The 23,511-nt window shown below is 47.0% G+C and overlaps 1 protein-coding gene across 1 annotated transcript in view; it reads left to right on the forward strand.

The window, feature by feature from the left end:
- myo1f (myosin IF) overlaps nucleotides 1–23,511 on the forward strand; it is a 214,742-nt gene that overhangs the window by 158,568 nt on the left and 32,663 nt on the right. Inside the window, exons 16-17 of the mRNA XM_086004739.1 lie at nucleotides 4,684–4,765; nucleotides 20,543–20,649. Coding sequence (XP_085860865.1) covers nucleotides 4,684–4,765; nucleotides 20,543–20,649 — 189 coding nt within the window. The remainder of the gene's footprint in view (nucleotides 1–4,683; nucleotides 4,766–20,542; nucleotides 20,650–23,511) is intronic.

Consider the following 23,511-nt stretch of genomic DNA (forward strand, 5'->3'; position numbering starts at 1 on the left):
CCCCCAGCCTCGCAAGCTCAACCCCCATCAAACCACCCCCATACAAAAAGCTCCCTCCCCTCCCTTGGTCAGGGATCAGACCCCCCTATTCCCCGGGTCGTAGATTGGACCTACCTGCTCCTGCGACCTACTCCGGAGTCCTTCCTGCCTGACTGGAAGCCAAGCCTGTCAATCAGGATGACTTCCGGGCGGGGAACCTATCCAGGACAAAAGATGTACGCCCGTCCAAAACTCCGCCCACGTAACCCACCCCTGTTAATATTCAGGCCGTTGGCTCTGTTTTACTTTCCACATATGCTACCTGACCGGCTGAGTACATCCAGCATTTTTTGTTTTTATTGCATTTATATAGCGCCTTTAAAGTAGAAAACGTCCCAAGGCGCTTAACAGAAGCATAATCAAACAAAAACCAACACCGCGCCAAATCTGGAGATACTAGGAGTGGTGACTAAAAGCTAGGTTAAAGAGATCAGTTTTAAGGAGGGTCGTAAAGGAGGAGAGATATATGGAGGGAATTCCATAGCTTAGGTCCTAGACAGCTAAAGACACGGTCACCAATGGTGGGGCAAAGGGATTTCGGGATACGCAAGAGGCCATGATGGAATAATGTAGAGTTCCTGGAGGGTTATAGGACTGGAGACGGTTATGGAGATGGGGATGAAATAGGGCCTTGAAGGGATTTGAACACGAGGGTGAGAATTTAAATTTTAAGACTTTGGGGGAGCAGAAGCCAATGCAGGTCAGTGAGCACAGGGGTGATGAGTGAGCGGGACTTGGTGCGGGATAGTCTACTGGCAGCAGAGTTTTGAATGAACTGAAGTTTATGGAGGGTGGAAGATGGGAGGTCGGCCAGGAGAGCATTGGAATAATTAAGTCTGGAGGTGTTGAAGGCATGGAAGACAGTTTCAGTGGCAGATGGGATGCGGTAGGGGCGGAAGTCGGTGATGTTATGGAGGTGGAAGTAGGCGGTCTTTGTGATAGAGAGGATTTGGGGTTGGAAATTCAGCTTGGAGTTTATATAGGACACCTATAGGTTGAAAACAGTCTGGTTCAACCTGAGACAGTGGTTGGGGAGGGGGTGGAATCAGTGGCAAGGGTACGGAGTTTGTGGCAGGAACCAAAGACGATGATTTCGGTCTTCCCAATGTTTAACTGAAGGCTGCTCCAGAACTAGATGTCAGACAAGCAGATTGACAAAACAGAGGCAGTGGAGGGTTCAAGAGAAGTGGTGGAGAGGTAGAGCTGGGTGTTGTCAGCTGACCCCCTGTCTTCGGATGATGTTGCCAGGCAACATGCAGATGAGGAAAAACAGGGGGCAAAGGATAGATCTTTGGGGGACTCTAGAGTTAACAGTGTGAGGTGGGAAGTGAAGCCATTGCTGGAGATACTCTGGCTACAGTTGGATAGGTAATAGTGGAACCATGAAAGAGCAGTCCCACTCAGCTGGACAACGGAGGAGAGGCATTGTAGAACAATGGTGTGGTTGACCGTGTCAGAGGCTGCAGATGTGAAGAAGGACGAGGAGGAATAGTGCACCACAGCCACAGTGGATGTCATTCATGTCTTGGATTAGGGCTGTGTCAGTGTCAGAAACCTGATTGGAGAGATTCAAACTTGTAGTTTTGGGAAGGATGGGTTCCTTTGAAAGACCCGTTTAAGTTTATAGAATTCAAGCAAACTTTCAAAGTACCATTTTTTGTCAACAATTACTAATGAGTTAATCCATCCCATTGGTTCATCCATTGTCTTTATAACCTCTCATTCTCTCTATCTATCAAGCTCCCTTTTTAATTTTCCCACAGTAAAAACAGTACTTTCTGCAAGGGGAAGAATCAAACCTTATCTGGTGTGCTCCTGGCCAACAACACAATGCTTATATTTGACGTACATGTTCTATACACTGTGTCACTTTAAACCTTTACTTTTACTAGATTGAGTTTCCCATAAGCATTCAATATCTTTTGACACTATTAGAAGTGGCAACTTATATTTGGTGTGTATAAGTGATGCTAACAACACACATTCCTTTCACAGGTATGCCTAATCCTGAGTATAATGTCACTGCAGTTTAGGTTCACATGTGTAATTTCTTGTAATCTTGTTCAAACATGATATTCACTTGTGCTCCTCTATGCAGTTCAAATGTTATCACTGTTTCTTTCACTGCTAATGATACCGTGCTCTTTCATAGCCTTGCTTTTCAAGTGCTACAGCCACATAAAATTGCTGAAGTGACTTTCTTTCCCTAACACGCGCTTGAGTTTGCTTACTCTGTGAATTGGAATACCTTGAACAGTGGTTATTTTTGCTATATTCTATACAAGCTGTTCAACTTTTCAGTATATGCTGCATTCCACACTATCCACATAACTTTCTCTACTCCAACTTTGATTCATCACTTTTTATCATTCCCATTGATTATTAATGGTGTGAATGCTTCAATTAACTTAATTTTTTTGAATGGTTGCTGATGCCCGACCCACTTTCCCTGCTGTATTTAAATGTCAGATTTTGCTTTTACAGCTGCCTTTCCCTCAGAGAATTATCTGATATTCCACGTATTATCCTATCCCTTATTAGTGATTCTATTTGTTCATCAAATTCACCTCTTTAATGCAAGTTCTTAATTCAGTTCCATACTAATTAATCATTTCTCACATTTACACATGCATGTGGAGAATCTGGTCCATTCAGATTTCACATCATTTGGGATTGCAAACTTGTTCATTATATTTCCCCTCCTTCCTCAAAGTTGAAACAAGTGCCTTGGGAATGTTTTCCTACGTTAAAGGCGCTATATAAATGCAAGTTGTTGTTGTATTATTATAACTATCTTGAGCTTCTTCCCCAATAATATCTGCTCAATTTATCTGCTATAATTAAATCTGTTGTTTAAACCTTTCTTTACATGTTCTGCCAGATTTACGGTCTGTTAAACTCTAGCTGGAGGTTGCAACTTCTCCATTTTACTCTCTCATTTTACAGCGCAGTGCACTTTTGTTTGTTGTCCTTTGAGTCATTCAGGAGCCACCAAGAAATGTCGCTATTTTGAATTTGTTTTAGGATACTTTGTAATCCAAGATTGAATGAAAACTTCATTAAGGTTAATCTTCTTCTTCTTAGGCAGTCCCTCGGAACCGAGGATGACTTGCTTCCACATTAAAAATGAGTTTGCAGGTGACTGATGAGTCCAATGCGGGACCGACAGTCTCTGTCACAGGTGGGGCAGACAGTGGTTGAAGGGGCGGGTGGGTGGGGTGCTTGGGTTGACGTGCGCTGCCTGCACTTGGCTTCCGCTTGGCTCCCGGCGAAGAGACTCGAGGTGTTCGGCGCCTTCCCGGATGCTTCTCCTCCACTTTGTGCGGTCTTAGGCCGGGGATTCCCAGGTGTCGGTGGGGATGTTACACTTTTTCAAGGAGGTTTTGAGGATGTCCTTGAAGCGTTTCCTCTGCCCACCTGGGGCTCTCTTGCCGTATATTATGTACAACAGCACAGCCTCTGCTACCAAACTCTATCTTAGGTCACCTGCCGATTGCTATCTTTGCGCTCAAAGTGAGGGATGGAAATGTTCCCATTTTAGGCACCCAATGTCAGCACCAAGTGCTCTTATGTCAGGAATAGTACGGCCAGATACAGAGTAAATCTACCTTTACTTGGCCCCAACAATGTGTCTCTGCTCCAATTTCGAGAGCTCCTCCTACTGCACCAATGTTACTTTTTTCTCTTTCTCACACACTAAGCATCTGTAGCCTCTCTCAATGAGATTACCAGTTAATGGCGGTTTTGTGCTGTAAGCCCATGCCCACTAGAAACTGGATTGAGACTGCCCCAGGTTGTTTCACGTGGGACTCTCACAGCCAGTTGACTGAGGAGACTTTAATCCCAGCAGTCTGAGCCGGATTTGAACCCAGGCCTCAGAAATGAAATGCCAGTGCCGCTGATTTAACGGAATATCTTTAAATCACATAATCAAACCAACATTTATTAAAGTAAGTGAACGTCTATAAATGTATCATTGCAAAAAAAGGAGACCTTCTTCTCTTCTGAAACATTTTGCTCACCTCATTCTTTGTTAAACAAGAACAGTTAGTGCTTGCTTGAGAATATTTTCTTGAGCTCCCTGATGGCTCAGTGAGTATCACATGGTATGGCACTAAATCACACAGATCAGGAAGATCACAAGTTCAAACCCTGGCCTGTGTGTTCTTGACCAGATGGCAGTGGAACATTGAAAATGGCCTCAATGTATCTGGGTAAAACAAGAAAAATCAGCCAGGATTCTAACTGGAAGACTGTGTGTGTGTGTGTGTGTGTGTGTGTGTGTGTGTGTATACAGATGCCAGGTGAGGACAGAATAAGGATCAGTTCTGATGACCCCTCCAAGAATGAATAGCCTGCCAACACACATTGGCAGAATGGCCACATTAGCAAGGTTACGAGCATCTTTGTATCTGTACCCCAATGAGTCACTGTCTTCAGGGTAGAAAGAAAGAAAATTGGAGGAGAGTAAGATTTTATTCTTGCCTGTGTAGAGATCCACATCCCATGTACTACACCTGTGCTCAGTCATTCTGTTCAGGGGACAAGTGAAAAGTTTCAGTAGTTGCATATGCCTGCTTTAACTTAACTAGTGGTACAATGGGCGAGTATGGCTGTCTGATCTGTTGCTGATTCTTTTTCCAGCCCCTTCTTTCAAACACTGTTTCCAGAAAATCTACAAAATGAGAAGAAAGGCAGGCCGACTACAGCAAGCATGAAGATTAAGGTACAGTCAAAGTTCTTCCCTTTCTTTATGTGTTAAGAGTCAATGATGTTTTATATCCATTTCGACTTGGCGGAATAAGGCTAAGCATTGTTGCTGGCACAGAGCTAGATTAAGCCACTCAGGCCTCACTTGGACTCTGAAACAACGCTATTTCCTGAATACTGTGATGGCGATACCTGCTAATATTGTTTATTCCTTGAGTCACATTTCCCTACATTACAACAGAGACTACACTTTAAAAGTACTTCATTGGGTGTGAAGCACTTGGGAAATCCTGAGGATGTGAAAAGTGCAGTATATAACCAAGTTTATTCTTTCCTTATCTTAGTGAGCCACCTAGTGGTACAGACACTCCAGCTCGATGTAGCACTTTCTTCCTCTTTGCAAGGCTCCTTGGGACATTTTTCTACAGTAAAGACATTATAGCTGGGAATTTGCAGTCAGCGGCTGGCTCTGAAGAAAGCCGCTCACAAAGATCTCGCGATCTCTGTGGTGAGAAGTTTGTCTTTCTCGACGCGTAAGTCAGATCAGCGGGGAATAGTGGGGAATCCCTAGCGCGAGCTGCTGTGACGTCAACAAGCTGTCGAAGCAACCAATCGCACTGCAGAATTCTCACAGACAGGGAGCCAGGAAGTGAAGTCGTTGCTTTTATCTCGACTTTTTAAAAATGTTACAGAGAGCAAAACAAAGATTGGGGCTCTCACACGGGGGGAAAGGTAAACCGCGAATAAATATGAACAAACTTTTAATAAATCTAATTTATTTTTAAAAGTTTCTTAAAAATTGTAATTTCCATCATTACGGAAAAAATTTGACACTCCACAAAATTTAAATACATTTTTCGGGGCCATAACATTTGTTTAGCAGTCAATACGCTGTTAAAACCCCAGTTACACCTATTCCAACAAGGATTTACTTTTAATGGGATATTTAACAGCGATATTACCACGGAAAAGCCCAAGTTTTCATCAGTTTCACTGATTTCCCTGATTATACTGATTGCCAGCTGTGGGGTGGGATGGTCACAGCGCAGCCAGTGTCGGAGCAGTGAGTGACTGACCGCAACTTCAGGATTTCCACGTCAGGATGCGCATGCGCTACCTCCTGAAGTTGCGGTCAGTTTCAAAGGGGTAATAATAGTGTTCGCTATTATTACCCACCGTAAATTCCAGGCCCATATATAAATGCAAATTATAAGTAACCCCGGGATTTAATTAGTTGGAAAAAATATATAGACAGTGAATTGCATTCAATAATTACTTGACCAGGTAAGACAGGTATTTGGGCATCAAAAACCTTGGATGATTGTCTGAAGGTAATTTATTTTTAATTTATTAACTTAAGGCTTGCTTTAGGAGAATAGAATGCATCCCTTACTCCCATGTGGAACAGCTCAATTGTGCATTGAAGATGGAACAGAGTGCTGTGACTATCAACATCATGAGAAATTCGGTTGTTAGCGCCAGCGATTAGCGCCTAAAGAAGTCGAGAATTGGGGCATTACCTAATTTTCAGGCGGGCGCAGTGAACCCAGCGCCTCTTGCCATATTGAGTGGGTTTTAGCGTTGGCGCTAAATCTTAGTGCCCGCTTGCGGGCGCAGGCAGATCATGACGTCATTACAGTGTGCAACGCCTTTTTGGACTGGAAATTCAGTGGCGCCCCCCTCCGTTCCGACCGGCGCTAATAAGGACAGCTTCCTGGAACGTTCCCCAGTCGCTCTCGGGCTTAGGGGGGCGCTCTTTAAAGGGGACTGCACTGGTATAAAAGCGGCAGCCATTTTGGGAGCGCAACTTCTTTGAGATTTACACAGAGTAGCAAAGTTGAACTCTGAGCCATATCACTAGTGACACAGCGCTGCCAGAGGACCTTCAGCCTTCATACCATCACCCTACTGTTGGTGAGCGTTTACACCCTATTTAATTACTGGTGACCTATTATTATGGGGGCTGCTTTGGAGGGGAACGTTCTGCTGCTCGACCATCTGGAAAGGGCACAGGGACGGAGGGAGAGAGGGCCAGGAATGGCCAGACGGAGGAGGGCCAGGAATGGCCAGACGGAGGAGGGCCAACAGACGTCGCCACACCAGACCTTACGCTGCCAGGGTATTCAGGCAGCAGTTCTCTTACCTCAACATGTTGGAGGAGCAGTGTGTTAGGAGGCTGCGATTCAGAAAGGAGGTGGTGACTGAGCTGTGCCACCTGCTTCAGGCAGATCTGCAGCCGCAGATAAGGTGCAGGACCTCTCTGTCGGTGGCTGTGAAGATAACAGTGGCATTGAATTTCTATGCGACCGGCTCCTTTCAGTCAGCAACTGGGGACATTGCCAACATCTCCCAGTTTGCGGTGCACAGCTGCATCCAGCAGGTTACAGATGCCCTGTTTAAAAGGCGGCGGCAGTACATCTCCTTCAATGTGACACCGGAGAAGCAGCGGGAGCGCGCAGAGGGCTTCGCGGCAATAGCGGACTTCCCCATGGTGCAGGGCGCCATTGACTGCACGCACGTGGCTTTGCGGGTGCCTGTTTTGAATCCTGAGGAGTTCCGCAACCGCAAGGGGTTCCACTCCTTGAATGTGCAGCTGGTCTGTGACCACCGGCAGCTGATCCTGGCAGTCAATGCATAGTTCCCAGGCAGCAGCCATGACGCATTCATCCTGCGCCAGACTTCAGTCGCTGACCTTTTCGAGGCCCCGGCTCACCCAGAAGGCTGGCTTCTCGGCGACAAGAGCTATCCACTGTGCCCATGGCTGATGACCCCGCTCCGCACGCCCAGCACCCCTGCAGAAGAGCACTACAACGTCAGCCATCAGGCGACGAGGAACATTGTGGAGCACACAATCGGCGTGCTGAAGCAGCGGTTCCGCTGTTTGGACCATTCGGGAGGCACCTTGCAGTACTCACCAGAGCGAGTCTCCCACTTCGTCGTCGTCTGCTGCATGCTCCATAACCTCACCACCCTGCGCACCCAGCCAATGCCAGCAGACATTGAAGGACCAGCAGAGGAGGAGGAGGAGGAGCAGGAGGAGGAGGAGGAGGAGAAGGACCAAGACGGGAGGGTCTGAGAAACTGGAAGGGCCGTCTGTCAGAGGCTGATAAGGAGTCGGTTCTAGGCCCCTCTCACGGACTGCTTGGTGCCATTCGAAGACCAGGAATGGAACCATTCGGATAACCCAAAGCCTACGAAGGCCAGAATGATTGAAAATAGCAGACATGGCCAATGACATTACATTTTTTTGTTTATTTTGAAAACTGTGCTTCCTTCCATCATGACAAAGCAATGGCAACAGAAAGCTTAACTAACAAACTAACACATAAGTGACTCGCACACCCGGGAGACTATCCAAAACATGACTAACATTCAGACCAGCATCCACAGCCTTGATTTCTAGAAATAGGACGTCTCAGCAGCACCTTCTACTCTTTCCCCTTTGATGGTGATCTACTTCTCTTGCGAGAACGGCCCCTTCCCTCCCTGCAGCTCCTCCGTAATGGGACCCCAGTGGCTGCATGAAGGCTGGGGGACGCCTGCTGACTGTCCGAAAGCGCAGATGCCCCTGAGGGACGGCCTGGACGGACTCTGGGCTTGGAGGGGCCGGATGCTGACTGCTCCAAATGGGCATGGGTGGAAGCAGTCTGTCCTGCAGGTGATGGCAGCTGCAGTGGAGACGTGCCAGCGTTGGCATCAGGAATGCTGACATCCTGAGAGTGGACACCTGCTCTGTGGTCGGCCGACACACTGGCACTCTGATGGGGCAGCACCGCAGCATGCGCACCAATCCGCTGGTCTACAGATTGCTAGCCTGCTGTGGTGCTGCAAGGGCCCCGGGTAATCCTGCCTGATCCATCGAGGGTGGCAGCAGTCAGTGCTTGTGTGGCCTCAATCAGCCTCTGCATGAGGCTAGCGAGGGACTGCGTGGCAGCACTCAGCACTTGCGTGGCAGGTGCCAGTGCTTCGGTGAAGCCCTGGACAGTCCTTTCCAATGATGTAGCGACGCCCTGGACAGTCCTTCCCAGTGATGTACCGACGCCCTGGGCAGTCTTTTCCAGGGCTGCCCCAAAGCCCTGGGCAACGGCTCCCGAACTTCCCTACCCCCCTTGCGTTGCTGGAGGCCGCTGGTTCCTGCAACTGGTTCCTCCTCAGAGCCATCCCCCCCGCTCCCTTCCAGGGAAGCACTATCCCCAGTCTGCAGATGGGCTGGCTCGCCTGAGGGTGGCATGGATGGTCCGGCTTCCTCCTGGTCATCGCCTCCGGAGTCACTGTCCCTGGCAGCTTGATGGCCTGGCTCCCGAGCTGGTGATGCAGCATCTGAAAGCAGGGAGGTTGAAGAGTGGCTTTAGCGAAAGGACAGGGTGGCAGCAAAGGATGCAAGAGTGCTGCAATGCTCTGACATGGGTCCAGACTGAAAAAGCATGCTGGTGGGGGGAACAAGTGGAAGGAGACTGTTCAAAAAGGTGATGACCTTACCATCGCTGTGCACAATGGGGTCGGCAGCTCCAGTGGTGACAGGACCACTCATCCGGCCTCCAACAATCTGGTGGACTCTTTCCTCCAGGTCCGTGAGTTCCTGCAGCTGAGGAGGGCCCCCTCCAGTACGAATCTGTTCTCTCCGGTTCCTGTCCAGCTTGGCCTGCAGGAGAAAGGATGGGAAGTTATGAAACATGCTGCCCTGAGTTGTCATCTCATGCCCCCCCATGGTAGATCAGCCCTTACATTATGCCCTGAGTTGTCATCTCATGCCCCCCATGGTGGATCAGCCCTTACATTATGCCCTGAATTGAATGTACGTGTGTGTTCCCAGAAAGGGCCATGGGTGCTGGCTGACAGATAGCCATTGGGGCATCGCGCACCCTCTGGCCATAAAGTCAGGTGCAGATGGAGGGATGAAGAAGATTGCCAATAAGCCACTCACCCTAACGACCCGAGTGAGATCGTTGAACTTCTTCCTGCATTGCACAGGAGTCCTGGGCGCCACGGTGCTGGAGTTGACTCTTTGACAAACTTCCCTCCAAGCTCTGTGGTACTCGTTCTGATGAGTCCTCCTGCCATTGTCAGGGTACAGCACTGCTCGCCGGCGCTCCACTGCGCCAACCAAAGCATCCAATGCCCTTTCGGAAAAGCGCTCCGCTCTCTGCCTCACCCTCTCCATCTGGTCAAAGTTTGTAACGCCTCAGAATGCACAGCGCCAATTTTGAGGCCTACAGGGCGATGAATGTGGCTGCTGAACCTAAATGACCCGCCCCTTTAAGAGCTGGCCAGCACCAGCAGGTCTCGTGGTCATCGATTATTGACAGCACCTGCGCTGCGCCCGTCCGCCCAGATATTGAGTAGCGCCGCCAGGTTAGCGCCTTAGGAGTCCCGTGCAGCGCCTGATTTTACGCCGCAATCTCCTTCAGGGGCGATGCAACCCAATATCGCTGGAGGTGGCGATAAGTTGCGCATGGTGATAACATTTGCGCACCGCCAATTCTAGCGCCCCAAGCAGGGCTATACCCAATTTCTCCCCCCATATTTATTCATTTCTCTCTTTGTGGGGTTTGAAGAGAAGACTGACTAATTGGACGTGGACACAATTAAACCTTATTTAATTCAATACTGGTTTGTTCGTCCTTAGTGCTATGCTTAAAGAAAGAGGAACTCACGCCTGCCGCTTTCAGCTTTTAAAAACAATCTCTATCATACAACATCTTCATAACTAATAGAAACCTAGAAAAATAGGAGCAGGAGTAGGCCATTCGACCCTTCGAGCCTGCTCCGCCATTCAATATGATCATGGCTGATCCTCTATCTCAATACCATATTCCTGCTCTCTCCCCATACCCCTTGATGCCTTTTGTGTCTAGAAATCTATCTAAGCTAATGATCTGTACATTTATGATTAAAAAGAATCATAGAAATACACTTCATTATTCTCAGTATAGTCTAATTGTAAACTACCTGTAAAAAATCCCTGTATTTTGATGTAGAAATACACAAATCAGTAAGTTCTTGGTAATAGAGATCCCAAAACTGTTAACTTAGAAAAATGTGTTTTCTGGGGCATTGTTACTGATAATTACCACACACCAGATGAGCAAACTGCAGCTGATAACAATCGGCAATGACTCAGAATGGGTGGGTGGAGTGCAACGTGTAAAGCTGAACTGACATATAAAGAGTGCAATGCAGCAAATGAAAATTAGCTTTTCACGGCCCAGAAAATTAAACTAGAAGAAAGAAAACAGCCCTCGTCATTGAAAGGAAGCTGCTGCAGAGCCCAGCTCCTTATATAACTGAGACTACCCGCAAGCTTACCGTCACTTGTTTATTGCTAGATGAACAGGATAAATTTTAGGGTTTTCACCTGGCGACTCTCAGTTAACAAGTGAGCAACAACAACAACTTGTATTTCTTGTTATATAGAGCCTTTAATGTAGTAAAACGCCCCAAGGCGCTTCACATCAATCAAAATTTGACACTGAGCCTCGTAAGGAGATATATGGGCAGATGACCAAAAGCTTGGTCAAAGAAGTTAGGTTTTAAGGAGCGTCTAAAAGAAGGATAGAGAGGTAGCAACAGCAGACAGTGGTGGCAGGGACAGCTGTGGAGAGTCCGCTTCAGAGAGCACAGCCCTCTCCAAGTTCAGCTCAGCTGGACACAGATGCTGTACCCCGGGACCGTCGATGAAAAGGATAATCATTGAGGGGTAGCAGAAAATCTGCGACGTACTGGCAGGCCTTCCACGCACACTGTCTGCAATTGCAGAGAGAATGGAGGAGTCCACCTCTAGCATGAGTGGGTTGATGTCGCAGGGCATTGGAACATCAATCACGGCAATCAAATGAGTCTATGCAGGTCTTGACCACGGCCCTGCAGACTCTGGATGCCAACATGTCTGGCGCCTTAAATAGGATGGTAGCTGACATGAATCTTGTCATTCATGTGGAAATGACTTATGAAATAATACTGGGCGGCCTGCTGGTGGCGCTGTCCAGGGAGAGTATAAACACTCGGGCATGGGCCCAGCTTGCTCAGGACATTCTTTAACAGGAACTAGTGAAGGACACAACTAGATCTCCATGTTGAAAAACAGTTGATTAAAGCCTTGTTTAATACTTAGACTAAGTGTCTAGTAGTTTTCTTACATCAATAGCCACCTTAGCCTTGGCCTTACAGCACATCACTGATCTGTACCAAGCTGCTCTCCGGCAGAGCGGTAGCAATGAAGAGCTGCTGGTCCATGAGAGGGATGATGGCGAAAGGGGACATGGAAGTGAGAACACCACTCAAAACGCTTCCAATTCTCACCCGTTGCCACCCCACCACCCCCTCACCCAAGCACATGCTGCCTCCTCTCCTGATGGCTGAGTTTGCCCCTGCACAGGTGCACGTGGAGCATTCTTCGGTGGGGCCCTCATGGGCTCCAAAACCCAGAGGTTGTCAGCCAAGAGCATCTCAACAGCCGGAGCAGGGATCTGAGCAGCTCTGCTCAAGCCACAGGGGTTGCACCACGTAGAAGCAGTAGGAAAAGGAAGAATAACGTTTTGTAGTTCACCAAGGGTATGAACATGGGTGTATGAGAAAATGTTTTGTTATGTTTCCGTTGTTTAGTATAATCAACTAAAATTTATTACTTTGCACCACTTTCCCATGTTGACCATTCTTGGTTGATGAGTGGCAACGAGGGAACGGTAGCGTAGTGGTAATGTCACTGGGCTAATAACCCAGAGGCCTGACTAATGATCCAGAGACGTGAGTTCAAATCCCCCCACGGCAGCTGGGGAATTTAAATTCAGTTAATTAAATAAATCTGGAATAAAAAGCTAGTATCAGTAATGGTGACCATGAAACTATCGGATTGTCGTAAAAGCCCATCTGGTTCACTCATGTCCTTTAGGGAAAGAAATCTGCCGTCCTTAACCGGTCTGGCCTATATGTGACTCCAGACCCACAGCAATGTGGTTGACTCTTAACTGCCCTCTGAAATGGCCTAGTAAGTCAGTCACTCAGTTGTAACTAACCGCTACGAAACAAAATAATAATAAGAATGAAACCGGACGGACCACTGGGCACCGGCTATGGACACGGCAACGGCACACCCAGCCCAGTCAATCCTGCAAAGTCCTCCTCACCAACATCTGGGGACTTGTACCAAAATTGGGAGAGCTGTCCCGCAGACTAGTCAAGCAACAGCCTGACATAGTCATACTCACAGAATCATACCTTTCAGCCAATGTCCCGAGCTCGTCCATCACCATTCTTGGGTATGCCCTGTCTCACCGGCAGGACAGACCCACCAGGGATGGTGGTACAGTCGGGAAGGAGTGGCCCTGGGAGTCCTCAAAATTGACTCCGGATCCCATGAAGTCGCATTGCTTCAGGTCAAGCAGGGGCAAGGATTACCAACTACCGCCCTCCCTCTGCTGATGAATCAGTACTCCTCCATGTTGAACACCACTTGGCAGAAGCACTGAGAGTAGCAAGGGCACAGAATGTACTCTGGGTGGGGGACTTCAATGTCTCGGTAGCACCACTACTGACCGAGCTGGCCGAGTCCTGAAGGACATAGCTGCCAGTCTGGGCCTGCGACAGGTGGTCAACATGAGAGAAACCAACACGAGGGAAAAACCTACTTGATCTCGTCCTCGCCAATCTACCTGTCACAGATGCATCTGTCCATGACAGCATTGGCAGCAGTGACCACCGCACAGTCATTGTGGAGACGAAGTCCCATCTTCACACTGAGAACACCCTCCGTTGTGTGGCACTACCACTGTGCTAAATGGGATAGATTCAGAACAGATCTAGCATCTCAAAACTGGGCATCCATGAGGCGCTGTGGGCCATCAGCAGCAGCAGAATTGTGTTCCACTACAATCTGTAACCTCATGGCGTGGCATATCCCTCACTCTACCAGTACCATCAAACCAGAGGACCAACCCTGGTTCAACAACGAGTGTAGAAGAGCATGCCAGGAGCAACACCAGGCATACCTAAAAATGAGGTGCATGCTAAAAAGCAGAAGCAGCATGCTATAGACAGGGCTAAGCGATCCTACAATCAACGGATCAGGTCAAAGCTCTGCAGTCCTGCCACATCCAGTCGTGAATGGTGGTGGACCATTAAACAACTAACAGGAGGAGGAGGCTCCAAGAATATCCCCATCCTCAATGATGGTGGAGCCCAGCATGTGAGTGCAAAAGACAAGGCTGAAGCATTTGCAACCAACTTCAGCCAGAAGTGCCAAGTGGATGATCCATATCGGCCTACTCCCGAGGTCCCCACCATCACAGAAGCCAGTCTTCAGCCAATTCGATTCACTCCATGTGATATCAAGAAACGGCTGAGCGCACTGGATACAGCAAAGGCTATGGGCACCGACAACATCCCAGCTATCGTGCAGAAGACTTGTGCTCCAGAACTAGCCACGCCTCTAGCCAAGCTGTTCCAGTACAGCTACAACACTGGCATCTATCTGACAATGTGGAAAACTGCCCAGGTATGTCCTGTCCACAAAAAGCAGGACAAATCCAACCCGGCCAATTACCGCACCATCAGTCTACTCTCAATCATCAGCAAAGTGATGGAAGGTGTCATCGACAGTGCTATCAAGCGCCACTTACTCACCAATAACCTGCTCACTGATGCCCAGTTTGGGTTCTGCCAAGACCACTCGGCTCCCGACCTCAAAGGAGCTGAATTCCAGAGGTGAGGTGAGAGTGACTGCCCTTGACATCAAGGCAGCATTTGATCGAGTCTGGCATCAAGGAGCCCTAGTTAAACTGAAGTCAATGGCAATCAGGGGGAAAACGCTCCACTGGCTGGAGTCATACCTAGCACAAAGGAAGATGGTTGTGGTGGTTGAAGGTCAATCATCACAGCCCCAGGACATCGCTGCAGGAGTTCCTCAGGACAGTGTCCTAGGCCCAACCATTTTCAGCTGCTTCATCAATGACCTTAACTCCAACATAAGATCAGAAATGGGGATGTTTGCTGATGACTGCACAGTGTTCAGTGCCATTCACAACTCCACAGATAATCAAGACCTGGTTCTGGGGGAGGTGGGACCAGTTCAAACCGGACGGTTTGCACCTGGGCAGGGCTGGAACCAATGTCCTAGGGGGAGTGTTTGCTAGTGCTGTGGGGGAGGGTTTAAACTAAAATGGCAGGGGGTTCGGAACCTGAGCAGGGAGACAGAGGAAAGGGAAACAAGGATAAAAGCAAAAGATAGGATGGAGAAAAACAAAAGTGGCAGTCAGAGAAATCAACAGTTTAAATCAAACATGGCCACAGTAAATAATAATTCTAATAGGTCTAAGAGCGTTAAAAAAACAAGCCTGAAGGCTTTGTGTCTTAATGCGAGGAGCATTTGTAATAAGGTGGATGAATTGGCTGCGCAAATAGAAGTAAACAAATACGATTTGGTTGGGATTACGGAAACATGGCTCAAGGAAGGCCAGGACTGGGAACTCAACATCCAGGGGTATTCGATATTCAGGAAAGATAGGCAAAAGGGAAAGGGAGGTGGGGTAACATTACTGGTTAAAGAAGGGATTAACACAATTGTAATGAAGGATATTAGCTCTGATGAGGTGGAATCTGTATGGGTAGAATTGAGAAATACTAAGGGGAAAAAAACGTTAGTGGGAGTGGTTTATAGACCTCCAAACAGTAAGGCGGAGGTTGGGGATGGCATTAAAAGAGAAATTAAAGAAGCGTGCAATAAGGGCACAGCAGTCATCATGGGTGACTTTAATCTACATATAGATTGGGCCAACCAAATGAGTAACAATACTGTGGAGGAGGAATTCCTGGACTGTTTACGGGATGGTTTCCTGGACCAATATGTCGAGGAACCAACCAGAGATCAGGCCATCTTAGACTGGGTATTATGTAACGAGAAAGGATTAATTAGCAATCTTGTTGTACGAGGCCCCTTGGGTCGGAGCGATCATAATATGATCGAATTCTTCATTAAGATGGAGAATGAAGTAGTTGACTCGGAGACTAGGGTCCTCAATTTAAATAAAGGAAACTACGATGGTCTGAGGAGCGAGTTGGGTAGGATTGATTGGGGAATGGCACTCAAAGGGTTGACGGTGGATAGGCAATGGCAAACATTCAAAGACCGAATGGATGAACTACAGAATTTGTTCATCCCAGTTTGGCATAAAAATAAAACAAAAAAGGTGACCCAACCGTGGCTAACAAGGGAAATTAGGGATAGCATAAGGTCCAAGGAGTGGGCATATAAATTGGCCAGAAAAAGCAATAATCCTGAGGATTGGGAGCAGTTTAGGATTCAACAAAGGAGGACAAAGGGATTAATTAAGAAAGGGAAAATAGAATATGAGAGTAAGCTTGCAGAGAACATAAAAACTGACTAAAAGCTTTTATAGATGTGTGAAGAGAAAAAGACTGGTGAAGTCAAGCGTAGGTCCCTTGGTCAGAATCGGGGGAATTTATAATGGGGAACAAAGAAATGGCTGACCAACTAAATACATATTTTGGTTCTGTCTTCACAAAGGAGGACACAAATAACCTCCCAGAGATGCCGGGGAACATAGGGTCTGATGAAAGGGTGGAACTGAAAGAAATCAGTATTTGTAGGGAAATGGTGTTAGGAAAATTGATGGGACTGAAGGCCGATAAATCCCCAGGGCCTGATAATCTACATCCCAGGGTACTTAAGGAAGTGGCCCTAGAAATAGTAGATGCATTGCTGGTCATCTTCCAGAACTCGATAGACTCTGGAACGGTACCCATGGATTGGCGGGTAGCTAATGTTACCCCACTATTCAAAAAAGGTGGTAGAGAAAAGGCGGGGAATTATAGACCGGTAAGCTTGACATCGGTAGTGGGGAAAATGCTAGAGTCCATTATAAAAGATGTAATAGCAGAGCACTTGGAAAGCAGTGACTGGATCGGACAAAGTCAACATGAATTTACAAAAGGTAAATCATGCTTGACTAATCTACTGGAATTTTTTGAGGATGTAACTGGTAAAATAGATAAGGGAGAACCAGTGGATGTGGCGTATTTGGACTTTCAGAAGGCTTTCGATAAGGTCCCGCATAAGAGATTAGCGTGCAAAATTAAGGCACATGGGATTGGGGGCAAGGTATTGACTTGGATAGAGAACTGGTTGGCGGACAGAAAGCAAAGAGTTGGAATAAACGGGTCATTTTCCGAGTGGCAGGCAGTGGCTAGTGGGGTACCACAAGGATCGGTCCTAGGACCCCAGCTGTTCACAATATATATTAATGATCTGGACGAGGGAATTGGATGTAATATCTCCAAATTTGCAGACGACACAAAGCTGGGTAGGAGGGTATGCTGTGAGGAGGATGTCGTGAAACTCCAGCACGATTTGGACAGGTTGGGTGATTGGGCAGAAACATGGCAAATGCACTATACTGTGGATAAATGTGAGGTTATCCACTTTGGTGGCAAAAACAGGAAGGCAGATTATTATTTGAATGGCAATAGATTGGGAGAAGGGGAAGTGCAAAGAGACCTGGGTGTTCTTGTACACCAGTCGCTGAAGGTAAGCATGCAGGTGCAGCAGGCGGTTAAGAAGGCAAATGGTATGTTGGCCTTCGTAGCAAGCGGGTTCAAGTACAAGAACAAGGATGTCTTGCTGCAGTTGTACAGGGCCTTGGTGAGACCACACCTTGAGTATTGTGTGCAGTTTTGGTCGCCTTACCTGAGGAAGGACGTTCTTGCCATGGAAGGAGTGCAGCGAAGATTCACCAGGCTGATACCTGGGATGGCAGGAATGACGTATGAGGAGAGATTGTGTCGATTGGGCTTATACTCACTGGAGTTTAGAAGATTGAGAGGGGATCTCATCGAAACCTAGAAAATTCTGTCAGGCCTGGACAGACTAGATGCAGGAAGGATGTTTCTGATGGCCGGGGAGTCCAGAACCAGGGGTCATAGTCTAAGGATAAGGGGTAAGCCATTTAGGACTGAAATGAGGAGGAATTTCTTCACCCAGAGAGTGGTGAACCTGTGAAATTCTCTGCCACAGAGGGCGGTGGAGGCCAGTTCATTAAGTATATTCAAGAAAGAGTTGGATATGTTTCTTAAGGCTAAAGGGATCAAGGGATATGGGGAGAAGGCAGGGACCGGGTACTGAATTTGGATGATCAGCCATGATCTCATTGAATGGCGGAGCAGGCTCGAAGGGCCGAATGGCCTACTCCTGCTCCTATCTTCTATGTTTCTATGTTTCTTACGACGTTCAGGCTTGGGCTGATAAGTGGCAGGTAACATTCGCGCCACAGAAGTGCCAGGCAATGACTACCTCTAACAAGTGAGAGTCTAACCACCTCCCCTTGACATTCAATGGCATTACCATCACGAATCCCCCACTATCAACATCCTGGGGGTCACCATTAACCAGAAACTTAACTGGACCAGCCACATAAATATTGTGGCAACAAGAGCAGGTCAGAGGCTAGGTATTCTACAGCGAGTGTCTCACATCCTGACTCCCCAAAGCCTTTCCACCATCTACAAGGCACAAGTAAGGAGTGTGATGGAATACTCTCCACTTGCCTGGATGAGTGCAGCTCCAACAACACTCAAGAAGCTCGACAGGATCCAGGACAAAGCAGCCCGCTTGATTGGTACCCCATCTACCACCTTAAACATTCACTCCCTCCACCACTGGCGTACCGTGGCTGCAGTGTGTACCATCTACAAGATGCACTGCAGCAACTCGCCAAGGCTTCTTCGGCAGCACCTCCCAAACCCACGACCTCTTCCACCTAGAAGGACAAGGACAGCAGGCGCATGGGAACACCACCACCTCCAAGTCCCCCTACAAGTCACACACCATCCTGATTTAGAAGTATATCGCCGTTCCTTCATCGTCGCTGGGTCAAAATCCTGGAACTCCCTCCCTAACAGCATTGTGGAAGTACTTTCACCACATGGACTGCAGCGGTTCAAGAAGGCGGCTCACCGCCACCTTCTCAAGGGCAACTAGGGATGGGCAATAAATGCTGGCCTTGCCAGCGACGGCCTGATCCCATAAACAAATAAAAACAAACTCGCCTATTCAGTTGCTTGTTGATGAATGGGAAGTCATGAATTGATATGGACCAATGGGGGATGTGCAACAGGTGGTTGGTTGGTTATAGGTCGACTTTGTGTCAGTGGGATGGGATGGGGTGGGGGTGGGGGAAGGTCAGTGACCGTTGGATGTGATTGTTACGTCGGTCCAGTGGTTATAACTAACTGAACCTTACAGCTATAAGGGAATCCCTGGCATCCCAGGCAGCAATGTGAGCAGCTGGTGCTGCGTTGGGCTCACCATCTTCCTCATCCTCCTCCTCATCTTCCTCTTCCTCCTCCTCCTCAATTCATCCGCAGACAATGTGTGCTCAGCACCTTGTTCCTTCTGCTCCTCCATTCCTCGCTGCTGCGCAGTGTTGTGCAGAGCGCAGCCCACCACGATCATTCTGGAGACCCTGGCTGGCTCAATGACACATCTGGTTGTCATATGGCATTCACTGTGCCGCTCATGGGCTTCATTGGTTGGGTTTCTCATGGTGTCGTCAGCCAAGTTTGAAGGGGGTATCTTTTGTCTCCTAGCAGCCACCCCTTAAGTCTGCTTCCAGGTCCATAGAGCTCGAGGAGGTTGGACTGCCGTAGAATGAAAGCATCATGGCGGCTCCCCGGGAATCTGGCGCACACCGGCATAAACCTTTTCTTGTGGTTGCACACCAGCTGAATATTAATGGAATGGAAACCTTTGCGGTTTACGAATACTTCTGGTTGATCTGGGGATAGCCTCTCACCACAAGTACTCTCAACAAACTCTTTCCCAGTCAGAGGTAAGAAAGCAGCTGAGTATTTATTGCTGTATTTGCCTGACTTTTAATGAGTCCCATGTATTGACATTCTCTTCTTGCCTTGGTTTCAATGGCGGGCTTCAGGAAGCCCGGGAAACCCATGCATGCGGCGTTAAATTTAAATGCCAGTTGAAATATCGCTGCAATTCAGTGATTTAAATATTCAGATCGCTACCCCGCCTCTCCGAAGGGGTTACGCAAATGCAGCCAAATGTGCCTGAGTTAAACCCAGAAGTCGGTACGTTGGAGCCGGCTTCCGGATTTTTTCCACTGACTTTAACCCCCCCCCCCCCACCAGCCACAACTAAACCCCCATTATATCTGTGAATGTAGCTAATTTTTAACATCTTATGTACTGTGATTGAATTAAAGTAGCCAATACCAAGCTAAATCTTAGACAGAAATGGTTCATTTTCATCACATACCTGATCTGTTATAGCTGTGATATGCTAAAAAAAAAATAGGTCTAATTTAATCAAATGTGTACAGTCTTCACTTGCTGCGAGAGTGATGAGCTGGTTCTCTGGCCCTGGTTGCCCTGCTCGGGCTATGCAAAGATGGAGCTGTAGTGCAAGCCCATGTCTGCAGCTAAATAGTTGGTTATGGCTGGCTTCTGCGTAGGGGTGTCTGCAACTGCTTGCAGAATAATCACTAATACAAAAGCAAAATACCGTGGCTGCTGGAAATCTGAAATAAAAACAGAAAATGCTGGAAATGCTCAGCAGGTCAGGCAGCATCTGTGGAGAGAGAAAAACAGAGTTAACGTTTCAGGTCTTTGTTCTGACGAAGGGTCCTCGACCTGTTTTTATTGCAGAAAAATCACTGCTATTTCCTTATTTGGAAGAATGTTGCTTTCCTTTCATGTGGAATCCAAAGGGGTCATAATCATGGGTATAATTTAACTGTGTTAATATTTTTGTATCTTTCCTCTGATTAAGAAACAAGCAAATGACCTGGTAAGCAGATTAATGAAGTGCACTCCACACTATATTCGCTGCATAAAACCCAATGAGACTAAGAGACCCAAAGACTGGGAGGAGAGCAGGTGAGTTTTTATTGGTTTTATTTGGCCTATCATTAGGAACAACTTTCTTGTCTGGTAGCCATTTTGAAATGTTTTCCCCTCACTGAAAAGCTTTGGGATGCTATGAGACACCTCCATGTAGAAACTGGTTGAGAACGGAAGTGGATAACAGCAGGGAACCTCACATTTTGTTGCACAGGACATCAGTTGGGCTATATGTAACTCCCGCCCATGCTACTGGCTTGACTCTTTATATCCTCTGAAGCGGACTAGCAAGCCGCACAGTTGTAAAATCAGGGCAACTGGAGATGGGATAAATGTCCCACATTTAAAAAAATCCTTACAAAATTACACTAGCAGCAGCTACGTTGATCAAACGAGCTGTTGTACCGTGATTCAATTGCTAAATGGCATCCTTGAATGTTTCTGTGAAACAATATTGCACTTTTCCCAAAACTAATCAGCAGATTACACTGAAGTCGAATCCCATCATTTCACTTATTGCTTATTGGCACTTCTTGGGCTGGCAACTAAAAATAAAATCTCAGCAAATGCATTACTTCAAAACTCAAAACACAGCCCCAGGCTCCAATTTCTGTTGAGTGTTGCCATATCAGCGATATTTGGTTACAGTGATCTTCAGCTTATCAATTATGTGATATTTTAAACATCGATGAATACAAGTGATCAATCATATGACCAGTAGAAGAGGAAAATTAGCTTTTGCAAGTTCTTAAGAGTGTTTTGCGTATATCTGTAATTGCAATTTTCTACGTTTAAAATTTCTGTCACGGTTCAAAGCTCATGGTCTGGAGATTCCTCCGTTTTTGCGCCCAGCTATACACGTGATTTGGGCGCAAACCAATTATGTGGCTTAAAAGATCACGGACCTTGAATACGCATAAATGAGTTACCTGCGTAACTACAATACGCCCGAGTCTCCCCGGTCTTTTACGTTGGTCCATCAAACGAATCTACATCGAAAAAACTGGCCAATGACCACCTCTCAAATGCGAATATCCTCCAGTTGTGCTTGTTCATGGAACTCAACATCACTGTAAAGTCTGTGGGTTGTTTAGTTAATTAATACACAGACTCCAAGAGTAACTTAAAACAGGACTTTACTATTTGAAGGTCAGGGCGAATCTGCCCAATAACTCCTGGCACAACACTTATATACTGGTGTGGTCACCGTCGGTATTACCGTATACAGAAGCCAAACAAAGTAGTGCCACACCTAAAATAGTTCTCTTAAAGGTGAACGGTTACATACAATAGTTCTCTTAAAGGTAGACGGGTACATACACTACAATCACCACCAGACTTTCAGGCACAACAGGAAAGTCATTGTTCTGGTCTTTTAATTGCAATTTATTGAGCATTAAAATGCAATTTTTATGGCAAAGTATAAGTCACATTAATAGTTGAAAAACTACACCGATTGCAGGTTCATAAAAATGCTGTGCCTGAGGTGAATGAATGATGGTTAACTGAGTGGACTCTTTAAATTTTAAGACTTAGAGAAGATGGAATCATAGAATGGTTACAGCATAGAAGGAAGCCATTCAGCCCGTCGAGCCCGTGCTGGCTCTCTGCAAGAGCACTTCAGCTAGTCCCACTCCCCTGCCCTTTCCCTGTAGCCCTGCAAATTTTTTTCCTTCAGGTACTTACCTAACTCCCTTTTGAAAGCCACGATTGAATCTGCCTCCACCACCCTTTCAGGCAGTGCATTCCAGATCCTAACCACTCGCTGCATAAAAAAGTTTTTCCTCATGTCGCCTTAAATCTGTGTCCTCTGGTTCTCGACCCTTCCGTCAATGGGAACAGTTTCTCTCTATCTACTCTGTCTAGACCCCTCATGATTTTGAACACCTCTATCAAATCTCCTCTCAACCTTCTCTGCTCCACGTAACTGAAATCCCTCATCCTTGGAACCATTCTTGTAAATCTTTTCGGCACCCTCTCTAAGGCCTTCACATCCTTCCTAAAGTGTGACGCCCAGAATTGGACACAATACTCCAGTTGAGGCCGAACCAGTGTTTTATAAAGGTTATTCATAACTTCCTTGCTTTTGTACTCTATGCCTCTATTTATGAAGCCCAGGATCCCGTAAGCTTTTTTAACAGCTTTCTCAACCTGCCCTGCCACCTTCAACGATTTGTGCACATATACCCCCAGGTCTCTCTGTCCATGCACCCCCTTTAGGATTGTATCCTTTAGTTTATGTTGCCTCTCCTCGTTCTTCCTACCAAAATGTATCACTTCGCACTTTTCTGCGTTAAATTTCATCTGCCATGTGTCCGCCCATTCCACCAGCCTGTCTATGTCCTGGCATTTCTTTGGGCCCAGATTTCCGTTGATTTATGCCAATTTATGCCCATTTTGAGTCTGGGCATATTCTAATGAAACTGGGAGGCTATTTGGGCTTTTTTGGCATCAACAAGTTGGGCGCAGTTTCAGGTGCAACTTCTGGGTTGCGCCCAAGTTTCCTTGATCTTTTACATCGGCCCATCAAACGAATCTACGCCCACAAAACTGGCACTCCAGGCCTATATGTCCATGTGAACATGTGCTCATACATCTGTGGTGCAGTGTCTACCTTCATTGGGTTGCAGAGATGCAAGCAGTTACTGTTTATTCCACACAGGTCTAATGTGCTTATGTTGTGGTCAGCAGGAAACATAGAAACATAGAAACATAGAAGATAGGAGCAGGAGTAGGCCATTCGGCCCCTCGAGCCTGCTCCGCCATTTGATGAGATCATGGCTGATCATCCAAACTCAGTACCCCGTACCTGCCTTCTCCCCATATCCCTTGATACCTTTAGCTCTGAGAAATATATCTAACTCCTTCTTGAATATACTTAAAGACTTGGCCTCAACC

The sequence above is a fragment of the Somniosus microcephalus genome, chromosome 13 (genome assembly GCF_052327205.1).
Source record: "Somniosus microcephalus isolate GS21.2 chromosome 13, FLI_Smic_1.0, whole genome shotgun sequence".
NCBI classification, from domain to species: Eukaryota; Metazoa; Chordata; class Chondrichthyes; order Squaliformes; family Somniosidae; genus Somniosus; species Somniosus microcephalus.